Here is a 14,086-nt window from a genome sequence, read left to right as displayed (position 1 = left end):
AGCCCCAACATACTGTAACAATTCAAGGTAAATAAAACACAATCCCTGCCTTCAGAAACAAAAAGGAATATTCATCTAAAAAATAAAAGTCTTTCAACTCTGTCACTTTAGATCACTTTTTGAAAAGTTCCTTTATCACACTATAGCAGGGGAAACTAATCATTGCAAGATTTCCCCAGGAAAATTCTAGAGGCACTGAACTGAATAATCAAGAAAACTCCAAGAAAGAAAGACCTAGAGAGATCTTCCTGACTTGGAAGGAAATATTCTAAAACATTGTTTCATAAACCAAATACAACAAAGAAAAAAATATAACTAAAGAATTATATAAGAGCTCTGTTCTTTCCCACATCATAAAAGGCACAAAGTTTAAAGACAGGTATATATCTAAAGCAACTAAAGAAAATTACCCTGATCTCTCTTTTCAACTTGTACCCCACCCAGCTCTGAAAACTAGAAAAGGAAATATGATGCTGTGTCAAAGGGGCAGCTGAGTGCCCCCCACAAGCACGGTCTTGGCTTTTTAAAAAGTGGGTATTATTTCACACTATTTATAGCTCACATCCTAAAGTTTGGGTTCATTAGCAGTTGACCTCTTGATTTGCAACCTGAGCTTAACCACATCAAGGGGCCACCAAGCCAGACCCCTTGTCCCTGCAAAAAAACTGTGACAAAAAGCCCAATGCTGGATATGGCAGATGCCAACCTGCCTTTCTGGAAGCTCCCGCCCCATATCTTACCCTGGTAAACCATCTCACTAATTATTACCACACCATTCTCACTCTCCATAATGGTCTCTTCTTTCACGTTTAATCCCAAAACTGCCTCGTGGGGGCTCTGGGCCAGGATGGTGCCTCTTGACAATGCTGGTTGAGGACCTGGAGACGTCCTGGGGTACGTGTACAGCAGAGCAGCCTCTGGGAGGGAGGGAGGGAAGGAAGGGTGTCACTGCAGGCGCGTCTGGGGCATGCTGAGCCCCGGCACTGGTCCTGCCCAGTGTCCCTGCACCATGCAGCTCTCACACGGCACCAGGACTACGGGGCCAGATGTCAGCAAGGCCACAGCATCTGCCTTCGTGCTGCTTAGATTGTGCGTGGAGCCAGAGCAGAAGGAGGCATGGAGTTCAGTGGACTGCGTTTTAACAAATGCAACCGACAGAGCAGCCTGAGGCGGCAACAAGACCTAAGTGATCACATCTAATCTCTCCTCTAAACTGTTCTGTGTGGAAAACAAAATAGGAGTGCTTTATTTATTTTGTAGCTGGAATACTGTGGGAAAGCAAGCAGCCTAGGAAAGGGGTACTGGGAGCTCTGCATGACAGGGAACAGACCGGAACACCCTGCAGAAGATGGTAACCTTGAATGGAAGGAATGTTAGCATTAAAAGGAATGGGCAGAGTCACAACTATGGATCAATTTCAGAATTCAGAGATATAACACCTTACACTAAACTTTTATTCTCTGCCCTTTTATAACATGTCAAGGTCTCCGAACCATGAAATTCTCTCAATTCATAGAAACTATGTTTTGGGCCCAAACGAAATCAGAAATGGGCACCAGAGCTGTCAGACCCTTGCATTCCTGGAATCATCCTGTCTACCTCTGGACTTCAAAGAGAGCCTGTCGTGTTTTCTGTTCAAGCAAATGAAAAATTCTCTTAGTAACGATGTATGCAAATACGTGCCCTCCCTGCATAGGCAAAGCCCACCGTGGGAGAGGGTTCAAGGGCTCTTCATCGGGAAAGAGAGGAAAGGCAGCGTGTGGGAAAGGCCTGCAAGGTTGGATGTTTTTCCATTTGCAATCAACCTTGAACGTGTCCTTTTCAGAGCAGAGCCCACGGATGCTGGCAGGGCTTTTTCTGCACACTAGTGGTAAAACAGGTTTGCCCTTCTTTGCTAATCTGTTTCCTCGGCTTTATTTGCTACTACTACTTTAGTCACAAGTTCCTTCTTTTTCTTCCCTGTAAGAGATTTTGTTTTCACCTCTCCCAAGGTTACACTGTTTGAAGGCTCATGAGTACGATGACTCAGGATGGCCCTTACATGTTGTTAACGATCTTTCTAGCTCCTCCATGTTGTGTTGTAACCACTCATCAGACGCTTTATTAGATGAGAGGAAAAAATTGCCTTTTGTGAATCAGTTGGGGCTATAGAGATGGGGTTCTTAAATGGGGTGACTCTGCCCCCCAGGAGACACTTGGGTATGTCTGGAGACATTTCTGACTGCCAGATCAGGGGTGGGTGGGCAGCACACCTGGTAGCATGTGAAGGCCAAGGATGCTAAAGTTCCTGCAATGCCCCGGCCACCCCACCACAGTCCAGAAGGTTGGCAAACCGTGTTTCAGAGCCAGTTCTCCCCGGCATCGTACCCCACAAGCCCACCACACCCCCAAATCAAGAATTCTGTGACCAGATGCTTAGGGGCTCCCAGCAGTTAGGTAGCCTATGCTTCTTTTCTCTCTTTCTCCCTGACAGATTAAAGGAAGGAGAGAATACAAAGGTTGTCCAAGCTAAATAACATAACTTGACCATTTCACAACAAATGAGAGACTGTGAGTCTTACATGAACACACATTACGTTAAAGCCATGGATGCTCACAGACGTTTTCTCACAGCATGTTGCTGACGGTCCCATGAAGAAGGGGTTCATGGCTCTACTTTAATCCTGAGAAGGTGGAGGCACAGGATTGTCGTCCACAGTCCGCAGGGCGGAAGCAGGGGAGCTGGTGAGGACCCCGACATCACCTCATCCGGCATTTTTCAAACTGTGGCTGGCACCCATTTGGTGGGTCATAAACTAAGTTTACGGCATCACAATGCACGTTTTAAAAGAAAACAAAATAGGAAATTATAATAGACAATGTAAGAGTAAAACTCGTTTTGTGAAACTCTTTTTTCCAGTTGGCTGTGGTCATTCAAGCTGGAATACCTGATGTCTGGTCCCGGCAACAACTGTGCGGACACGAAGACGGAACCCAGCAGGGGGACGACTTGGCTGTGGTCAGCAGCCTCTTGGGGGCCTGGCACTTGAGTGTTGCTCGTTCCTAAGTCAGTGTCTTGGCCAGTACCAGATGCTCTGCGGGGGTGTTAAGAGGAGATCATGGCATGGAGAGTGGCTCCTGAGGTCAGGAACAGGCGCCATCCTTCCCTTCGTGTGGCCAGTCATGGGAGCACATCCAGGGAGACTGAGGGCTAGCGCCCAGCTGTCCCATTCCAACCTAACCCAGGAGACCTCTCCTTTCAGCCTTCAGTACTTCCCCAAACGCAATGATGGGGGGAGCTGATGCTGGTCATTGCCTCTCCCAAGAATTAATTTTCTGGCTCAATCTACCAACTGAAGCACCAGGGCAGGGCATGACACCTTGGGGACCTTTCTAACGTCCCCCACTCTTACCTAAGACAGATAAGACACTGAGTTGCTGATTCTGAGTTTCCTGAAAGTTCATCGGAGGTGTGCCCCTAATTTTGAAGTGCTTGGCTGTAGTCTGTAGGAAGAAGTTAACTTTGTGGCGCCTGGGTGGCTCAGTCGGTTGGGTGTCCAACTTCGGCTCAGGTCATGACCTCACAGCTCGTGGGTTCGAGCCCCGCGTCAGGCTCTGTGCTGACAGCTCAGAGCCTGGAGCCTGCTTCAGATTCTGTGCCTCCCTCTGTCTCTGCCCCTAACCCACTTACATTCTGTCTCTGTCTCTCTCAAAAATAAATAAACATTAAAAAAATTTTTTTAAAAAACCAAAACACTTGTTTAGAAAGAAGTTAACTTCCAGGTCAGTTGTGGGGCTCTTGGGGAGAAAGGTCCCAGAGCCACCTTGCGTGGACCCTCACCTCACTACCACAGCAGCTATTTTTACAGTTTTGAAGGACCTGCTGAAGAGGGCAGGAAAGTCTTCACTTAGAAAGGAACTTAGAAAAGATCTTTTGTTTCAAGAATCAGTTAAAACTTGTATTTGTAAACTTCCATAGCTCTTTATTTGGGCCAATATGGTCAAAAAGTGTAGACATCATATTTCCGTGAACTAAATTTTCCCTCAGCTCATTTTCCATCTTGGTTAAAGCAGCCCCACAGGGGCGCCTGGGTGGCGCAGTCGGTTAAGCCTCCGACTTCAGCCAGGTCACGATCTCGCGGTCCAGGAGTTCGAGCCCCGTGTCAGGCTCTGGGCTGATGGCTCAGAGCCTGGAGCCTGTTTCCGATTCTGTGTCTCCCTCTCTCTCTGCCCCTCCCCCGTTCATGCTCTGTCTCTCTCTGTCCCAAAAATAAATAAACGTTGAAAAAGCAGCCCCACAATAAGGTTAGTAGTTTCGGTAGCTAAGGATGTAAAAGATGGGTGACCCTTGTACTCAACGATACTTTCCAGGCTAAGGAAGGCAAACATTCCCCCACCACCAGTGCCCGTTTCAGATGGTGGCAACGAGAGCGGGCAGGCAAGGCACAAAGTGGCCTAGGAGGACACCCATGACTGCCCAGCTTCCAATCGCATTTGTACTCTGGCGCTCTTCTTGTAAGACTGGGAGCAGACCCGTGTATTCACGCCACAGGTGACACGGGCACAGGGAAGTCAGGAGGCCGACACCCACCAATCTGACACACAACACCCTGGTGAGCAGACGGCACCATGCTCGGAAACCCTGACACACAGAGCAGACGCTCTACCACAGCTGACACACAGAAGCTGCACAACAGGCACCGACACTGAGCTACCTGGAGAGAACAATGAGACACAGACTTCCTCGTGGGCCTGCACTAGGCTGTCCACACACAGGGAAGGAAGGAGGGAGGGGCCGAGGAGGGTGACAGCGAAGAAGCTGAAGCAGCTACTGAACAGAGGGGCCCCATTCGTGGCAAGACAGGCGCCTTAAATAGGTGAGAATCTTCTGGTGGGATGCATCAAGGACGTGCTGTTCTGCCAAAAAAGGAGGGTTGCAGTGATCAGGGGCATGAACAGCTGAAGACCCCACTGCCGCAAGCTGTGGAAACACTGTAGCAGCAAAGCCCGGGGAAGTGGGCTCCCATGTCCAAGACGACTTTACACATACGCTTTCAGGAAATAGGCCTGCTGAAGAATAAGGGGAGACACCTTGGAAACATGGGGGATGACACTCCCTGCTGTGGGCCATAGAGCCCGGCAGTTCCTGGGGCTCAAGTCTTGATCCCAAGGTCACAGCACCCTGAACAAGGATCACGGGGCTTTAGCCTACACTGCTCCTGGGGAAGCCCATCCAGAACCCTTTCCCACAGGCGTGCTCCACACACAGCCTGCCACACTCAAGTTCCGCCAGCTTTCCACCAACTGCTATTTACTACATGTTTAAAAGCCCGGATAACAACCAAAGAGGACTATCCTTATTGATCTAGGTCAAGGAGAAACACTGAGAATAAAGTCAGAATCCTCAAGCCCTTCCAACCAAATAACAATTCTTTCTCCCATGAAATGTTCTGTCATTTAAAATAAAGGCAGATGGTTATTTAACTAAATTCCTGCTAATCAATGTCACAAGAAATCACACTTAACTAATGAAGTTTCTAGAAAACACCCTGGTTGGCCAAAATCCTGTTGCTTTTCTGGTTCTGAGTGACATTTCAAGGAAACTTCACAGTGAGACAAGCTGTCAGCATAACCAACTACATGCCAGGACCTCAGAGAACCTGGGGAGGGGGTGAGGCGAGGGCACATTGTTAGAAAAAAATCCCAACCGTGCACCACGGCCCCAAGGCCCTCCTTGATCTGGCCCCTGCCCACCCCTGACCTCAGCCCTGCAGGCCTCAGCACAGGGGTCAACAAACCCCCGATAAGGCAGGCCAGATCAGCCTGCAGCTAGGAGCGGTGTGTATGCTTTTAAATGGTTTTTAAAAAGAACAACAACAAAAAGAGTATCTTGGGACATGGGATAATTATATGAAATTCAAGCTTCAGGGTCCACAAAAAGTTTTACCCGTGCACGGCACATGTTTGTTTACATGCCATCTACGGCAGCTTTTGGACCACAACAGCAAAGTTGAACAGCTGCAAAAGAAAGCATATGGCCTGAAATATTAAATATCTCCTTTACAGAAAAAGTTTGCTGACCCCTATCCTAGCACATGCCGAGTTCACACCTTTGTACTTGTGGTCACCCCTGTATGGAAATCACCCCTGGCCCTTGGGCTTGATATGGCCAGTTCCTTCTTGTCCTTAGGTCCTGGCTCAAATGTCACTTTCTCTGCGTGGCCTTTCTGGAGTACTCTATCTAGAGACACCTAGCCCGGCTTCATCCTGTGTATCTCTTGCATAGTTCTTACCTGAAATGGTCTTATTCATTTACTTATGAGCTGTCTTTCCAGAAGACTATAAACTTCCTAACGGTGACCCTCGCTGCTCATGACCACTGCTGTCACCCTAGTGCCTGGCAGAGCTAAGTATCTGCAAAGAACAACAGGGACTGCACTAGTTACACAAACGGACTAAAGCAGGCCTCAGGCCCCAGGCTCTTGCCAACAGAGACCCAAGTTGGAAAGCCTGCCCTGGCTTCAGGTATCCTGGTTTATAAGTTTTGTGAGATATTGTAAATAACCAAATTAAACCTGTCCTACTTCTCATAGGTTTAAGAGGTAACAACTTCGTTGAGCTGTAAGTGAAGAACACGATGTGTTTTATGCCAAAAGGAAGGGGGAAAACAGGGTCTCCCACCTCCTGGCTTCCGGGCAGAGAGTGACAGGTGCCCGGCGCCTGCTGTGATCCGCCTGCCCTTGCCTTGGCCGCTGCCGGTCACAGGGGCCTGGCATTTCAGCAGCATTCAGCTCTGATTAAAACATAACCTCATGCCTATAAATAAAAACGTCTTTTAAATACTAATTAAAAATAACAGGCTGGCATTTGGAAACTCCCATAAACAAAAATATAAGAGTTGAAATAAACAGCAACCGTTGCACGTTTGATCTGTGCTCAGGTGGGTAAAAAGCTACATGGGTCTTCTCTGGAGTTTTCCATTAATTCCCGAATTTATGGGGCTTTAAAATGCATAACAATGTCCATCTTACCTTTTAATCTAATAACGAGGGGGCTTTTCTCAATTTACTCCATTTTAATGACTGTAATTAGTTTTAATAATATTTTATTTAACCCAACGAACCAAAATATCATTTTGACATTGTATAAAACAAGAAGAAATTATTAATGAGATAATTTGCTTTTTTACACACTACGTCTTCAATATCCAGGGTGCATCTCACGCTCTCAGCACGTCTCAGTTCACAACAGCCATGTATCCATTACTCAAGAGCCACACGTGCCTGAAGGCTGCCACGCTGGACTGGACGGTTTTTAAATGTTCAGTTATTTCAACCAGACACAAACCAGGCTTACTTGCATTTTAAGGGTTTTACATAAAAGAGCTTTTCTCTTTTTGATTGGGTGCTTGTTTTTTTCTTCAGATGACTTACTACAATAACTATTTACTATTTTATATATAAAAACTCCTGGAATTCACCTTAGGATTCACACTGCATTCTTCACAATAAACTAGAAGATATTATGAACCACATCATATTGCTTTCCACAAGCATCCAATTTTGCTTTTCAAACCACGGCTGTTAGATTTAGTTTTCATTTCCTTCACACATGGCTCCTTTCCTGTCCTAACTGAACACGACCGAGAAGCTGTGGCACATCTGAGCCAAGTTTCCTTAAACGTGCTGCGGGATGGTGCACATCGTGCACAAAATGACCGCCTGAGTTATAATTCAGAAACACCGCACCCTGTCTGCTCATTCCTTTAGGAGACTTATTCCATCCTCATGATTTGAGAAGTAAAAAGGGAAAACTTAGGACGGCAAGATACTCTGGTGAAATGAGGAGCAGAGGCCCCCTGCTGGAGCAAACACAACCGAGGGAACAGCTTACGCCCGGCTCCAAGTACCTGCTCTTCATCATAACCACACAGCAAGGATGCTGCTGATGGAAACAGAAGCTTTAGCAGCATGGGGGCGATGGGACCACCTCTCTTCCCCAACAGCGAGGGCCCAGCGTCTAAGCTCCAAGAGCGCTCCTGGTTACCTCTGCATCCTGCTGGGTAAGGCGATATGCCCTTTCAAGGCTTTGAAGAGTCCGGGGGTTCAAAGTCTTCTGCTCCAAGAGATGCTCCAGAAGTAAGACAAGCTGGTCTGGAAGGAGCTAAAGGCAAAACCAAAAAGCTTGTGAAAAAACTACAAACTTGACCTTGGTAAAACCTCAGGGCTTACACTGTGTTCCCAAAGACACTGCATTCCGGGGCCTGATTAAGCCCTATTCTCCATGGCTTTTCATGTCAGTTCTAAATTTAGAGCAGATCAAAAGACCTGGTGTTTATCTTTTTATTTTTAGGTTGTACAATGTGATTTTTTTTAAAGGTGTGCAACATGACAATATACATATACACTCTGAAATGACAAAAACTGTACTTATCTTAATAAAACAATATCATGGTTTATTAAACCTCTTTCTTTTTGGCATATGCCAAAAAATGCCATTTAACCTAGGTAAAGATTTAAGAAGCCGTCTGATATTAAAAAGCAGCTTTCAGATTTCCTTTGTTATCCCCTAAACATTGCAAATGTACACCAAGAAATAAAAAGCACATAATGGAGAACCATATCTCACAATCCTCCATTATAAAAGTTGTAAGTTTATTATTCCATCAAAATTTTAAAATGATTGTACACGTGATTTTACACATGGATGTACGTATGTATGTATAATCACACACACATACACACAACACACACAAGGTCACCCTTATTCCTGAGTTTTTCATAAGGATGGGTCAAAAGAATGGTGTTTAATACTTAAAGGCAAGGAGAGAATGTTTTTATGCAACATAAAAGCAACAAAAACTAATTTGTGAGCAAACGATATTTGTGAAATCCAAGGAAAAATGTCTTTATTCAAAACCAAACCGCACGCAATGCCTAGATCAGCCTCTATCAAAGAGCAGCACTCAAACAAAGGAGGAAAAGATTAATCTCAGATACATCTTATAGGAACTGAAAAATATCCATTCTAAAGTCAAGGTTTTAAAACTATTATGAATTCCATTATTCTCCACATTAAGCTGCCCTCCCTCCTTGCTTGCACCCAGATAATCCCTGTCAGCAAACTCGATCTTGTCAGTGTGCAAGTCAATGCTAGATCAACAGCATGTTCATACCACCACCTGGATGTTAATCCCCACTTTCTGTTACTTTAGAAGAAAATTTAAAAATCATTGGCTTCTCTAGCTACCTTTCTGCCTTTTTGTCCCCAAGTGGCACTCCGCCCTACCCTCACTCCCAAACACCACATACACTTGCCCAAAATGTACGTGGAGGAACATCAAGCAGCCTTGCAAGCATAACATTCACCAGGCAATTCCACAAGGAAAGCATTTCTTGTATTTTTTCACTATGCCCATCTAAGTGATAATAAAACTCCCACTTTTCCTACTGATAGACACAGAAGCACATCACTTGATTCCTTGGCATTTGTATTTTACAGCAGCACTTCATCTACCTTAGAGTCATGCTGTGGATCCTCTCTCAGGCTGACAGGATCAGAACAAGGTGCCTTCAGCAAGAATAGAGGGTTACAACCAGCACTGACCTGTGAGGTCCTGTAGGAAGACTCAAAGAATAGCTAACACTTCATTTTCTTTCATTATTAAGTCATGTGCCTTTAAGATGTTCCAAGGGATCAAATCACTACGTAACAACAAGAAGTAAAAACGCCAGTTTTTCATTTTTTATAGTTTCAGACACGAGACTTTTATATTTTCAAAAAATTTGTTTCTAAAACAGCCCAAATCCAGGACCACCAGCCTCTAGGGAGCCTCCTCACCCACCAGTTCACACCATGAGCAATTTCCTTAGGCCCTTGCATGTACCCAGGCTCTGTCAGCCCTCCTTCCCACCCACAGCATGCTGCAGCTCCCTCTCTGGATCCTTCCTTCCCCCATTCTAAGAAGGGCTCTTCTCTAGTGGAGGCTAATCCTTCAGCACTGGCCTTGAGTACAACCCCTCAAGTCGCCTTAGGTCAACTCCTCAATTGTCCTCCTGCATTTGAACCCTCTTCAGAGAGCTGGCCTTTCTGCCCCATCAGGGTTCCCACCCCCTCACTACTTTCCTTTACAAAGTGTGCCCCAGTGGCCCCCACCTGGCGGTGACCTAGCCTGGCATCTGACTCTGTGGGGGCTGTGGAGGGGAGAGCCCCAGACTGACTCAGGGGCCCATCCAGCCCTACACTCCCTCCCCCCAAAAGGCACTCTCAAAACTGGTCCACAGCACTTCCACAGCTAGCCAACACCAGGAGCAATGGCTTCGTGTCGAGGCCACTCTGGATACAGGAAGAGGGCTTCTGGGGAGGGGCCCACCTGATACAGCATAGAACACTACTCATCAGCTGGGGGTGTGGGACTTGTTAGCTAACTAAATACAGCAGAAACTAGCCTGCCAATTTGCAGAGTTACAGGGAAGGAAAGAGAAAGAAGGAAAGCATCTCCTTATTATGTGCACACACGTACAAAGAGGCCTATTGTTACAACTCAAGTCTGGGATTTGGTTTAAAGTACAGAGACCCACGGAGGAAAAAACCCTTGAGTAAGACGAGTCGCTTGGTCCTTAACTTACCCCCAACTGGGTTTAACCAACAAACACAACTCCAATTTACAAATGAAGAATTACTAACGTGAATCTATCAAGATACCTGGATTCACACTTTTATATCTCTCGCAGTTTTCTTCTGAGCAGAAAGGTCACACATCCACACAGAAACAAAACCACAAGGATCACTGAAAGCTTTTGTCCTCTCCAAATTTTCCTCAATGGAAAAATATTTAAAGCCAAGCCCCCTGCTTTAAGACAGACGGCGGAGATGGATTAGGGAGAGGTGTGTGTGTGAAACCTTCAGGGCTCTCTAACACGTTTCATTTCCTCTAACTGGGGAGAGGCACAGAGCAAGCTGCACACCCCGCCAGGGAGCGCCCCCTGCCTCTGGCCCCTACTGATGAGAGAGCCGGCAACGAGGGCCCACACAGAGACTTGAGACCATTCCTAACACAGGGAGATCTGCGAGTCCTACGCTTCGGGATGGACTCTTCTAGATGACTCTCCCTTAGTAAACAACCTGTTTACTAAGCCGAGTCTGGCTTTCAGCTGCAGCTCTTCTAATTCACCAGGAAAACTGTAGTTTCTAAACAATGGGAAAACTAGAGAAAAATCAGTAATCAAATGCTACTTTAGTACACAGACAATAAAACTGATCAAAAGTCTTTCATTCACAAGTAAACGTGACATAATTTTTTTACATGACATTACAGACCCTGAAGCGACGATATTAAAGCAAAGATGTAGTAAGTTGTTCACTTTAATACAGTACATTTCCCATTGTAAAATCAACATTTACTCTCCGTAAAGCCACCCTACAATGAGAAAGAAGTACTATGTAATAAAGCGAAATGTTTTGCACAGCAGTTCAGAGCTCACACACCAGCCAGTGCAATGCTGGGCACCACCGGCCCGGCAGCTGGCACGGGAGCACTGGGAAACGTGGCGTGGGTCACTCCACTTCCACCCACGTACAAATCAAATCAGATTTCACGTGATTTCTAGGCCAACTGTGCTTTAACGCAGCAGTGCTGAGAGCTTCCATTGCACTACGAAGTAATTAAGAAAAATAAAGTACGTGTTTCAGAGTGTTATCTCCTGAGAAAGCAGCTCCTCTAAACATTCTGAAAAGAACTTGCCTTTACTTCTGAGGGTCTAATGGTGCTTACACCCACAGTTCAACAGTGACAAGAATAGAAGGTCCTTTCCTTTTGCACAAACAAGGAATTCATGACGGGGTAATTATTTTTTCCATAGGGAAACTGGCTCGGTATTTTAAAAATTCATCTGCCACAGAAACTCCGACAAAATAAGACTATGGGGTGCCCGAGTCACGTGCGTACTTTGTGTGCGAAAGAGAACTTCACAGCACTGTCAAACTTACTCAAATACAAAAAATAAAATGGTAAAGGGGGGGGTCAGTCAACACAAATGCTGTTTGTTAAGGATTTAAAAGTCTGTGTTCTTATTTTAAAGAGAAAGGATTCCATAGTTGCTAATTACTCAGAAACGTACAAAGAAAAAAGGAGTCTACCTGGTATTTTCCCAGTCAACTTAAGAACTGAGGCAAGCCACACAACTCGGAATGGTTTTAAAGAGTTTCCACACAGGCTCTTGGAAAGAAAATATGAATTTTCCTAACCCACCCTCCTAGTCTACAAGCAGCACAAAGCAAACAAACCCTGACTCTTCCAGAAGCCCCTTACTGCTGTCACAGGGACATCACTCACTCCTGGCTCCCAGAGGACCACCCACGCAACTGAGCCCCTCCACCATTTCTTCCATTAGCAGGATGCAGAAAAGGCCAGCTTGCCTCCTAGATCAGAAAATGTCACCAATGCGTCTCACTACTGACCTTCCAGAGGCAGGAACCGACACAAGGAACCCGGTGCCACCAACGTCCAAGTCCCACCGCCTGCACCCCTTCAAAAGGAAGGGACCTCCCCTCCCGGCCCAGCTGGCCAGGCTGCAGCCGCACACGAAGGAAGTCTCTGAGAGGCTCCCAGGCAGGGAATGAGCCTGGGACTAAGGCAGCCACCGACTGACAGTGGCGTGAGTTCTATTATTACCCCATTATCACTCTGGATCTGTGCCTAAATGAAGCATGCTTCCTCCCTGCTGCCATTTCCTTTTATCCTGGCTGGAGACTAAAAGCGGATCAATGGGGGCAATACATATGATGTCACTTCAATTTACAGCAACAACCTCCCTCCTTCAGTGTGTCTGAAATACACAGAAAGATCAATTCTTCCCAAAAATGGTTAAAAAATGCTTAGGGAGCATTCTTCGTCCAGAAAAGCATTCTCTGCTATATTTGTCTATGTTACTACGGCAGGAACTGTTTACACTGAACAAAAACAGAAGAAATGGGGGAGGGAGAAAAATCTCAAATTCTCCTGTATGCTGGAGACTTGCTGGCTGAAATTCAACAGAAGCAGGGTCCAACCAGAATTGAAGCTGTTGACCTTTCAAAGTTACAGGCTCTGGGGTGTAGGGGCACAATAGAGACAGCAGTTCTCTGGCCTTTGGATTAAAAAGGTAACTCATAGATATAAAAAGTCATTTTTGTAAGATTTCTCCACAAGTCCACCAAATTCCTTTCCATTCTTCCCAGAAAACTCACACCACACTACATAGCCTCAGGTGTCCCCACAGTCCAGAGCGAGAACAACAGTGCCCCTTCATGCACTTTTCTCACTAAGGGCAACAAGGGACTGACTACAGGACACAAAGATGGAGACTTAAGTCAGCTTTCAGACGGTGCTCTGACCCCAAATGAAACAAAATAAATAAAAATCTCTAAGTTGTATAAATTTTCGTAAGATGATTTTTGGAAATGGGTAAAATTAAGATATACTAAAAAAAAAAAAAATCCTCAAACCATAAATACTCCTTCTCTACAACCCCAAAAGACACACAAAATCGTAAGAGTATCAGAACCTTGGTGAAGCTGACCTTATAGACTCCAGACACTGGGCAGGACTATGGTCTTCACATCATTAGTATATAATCTTCCTTCATCTGTCACCTTTTTTTTTTTTCCAGTTTATTTATTTGAGAGACAGAAAGGGCGCGCACGTGTGTGTGAGTGCGTGTGTGCGCGTGCGCAAGCAGGGGAGGGGCAGAGAGACAGAGAGAATTCCAAGTAAGTTCCACACTGTCAACGCAGAGCCTGACACAGGTCTTGATCCCATGAACTGTAAGATCATAACCTGAGCCGAGATCAACAGCAGATACCCAAATGACTGAGCCACTCAGGCACCCCTCTGTCACCTTCTTAATGATAAACGTTGTTAGCTGACAAAAATGAATTATGTAATAACATTTACACAGGAAAGTCTCTGCCTAAGAGCTTTTATCAACTAAAGTATCATGATAGAATTAAAATATTTCTAGTTTAAACTGGTAACTTCTGTAGAGGAAAAATAATTGGCTTGAATTTCTGCTGAAAAACTAAAAACAAAGCCTACAAAAGAAAAACCATCCCCTACATGCTAAAGCAA

At 45.5% G+C, this 14,086-nt stretch overlaps 1 protein-coding gene across 1 annotated transcript in view; it reads right to left on the bottom strand.

Annotated features, from left to right (window-relative positions):
• AOPEP (aminopeptidase O (putative)) overlaps positions 1 to 14,086 on the bottom strand; it is a 344,306-nt gene that overhangs the window by 16,000 nt on the left and 314,220 nt on the right. Inside the window, exon 15 of the mRNA XM_047103061.1 lies at positions 8,026 to 8,142. Coding sequence (XP_046959017.1) covers positions 8,026 to 8,142 — 117 coding nt within the window. The remainder of the gene's footprint in view (positions 1 to 8,025; positions 8,143 to 14,086) is intronic.

Source organism: Lynx rufus, unplaced genomic scaffold (assembly GCF_022079265.1).
Source record: "Lynx rufus isolate CCGP_SWC_20201006 ecotype Redwood Valley unplaced genomic scaffold, mLynRuf1.p SCAF_10, whole genome shotgun sequence".
NCBI lineage: Eukaryota > Metazoa > Chordata > Mammalia > Carnivora > Felidae > Lynx > Lynx rufus.
Note: the sequence above shows the minus strand (reverse complement) of the source record. Positions and strands in the feature narration are given on the sequence as shown.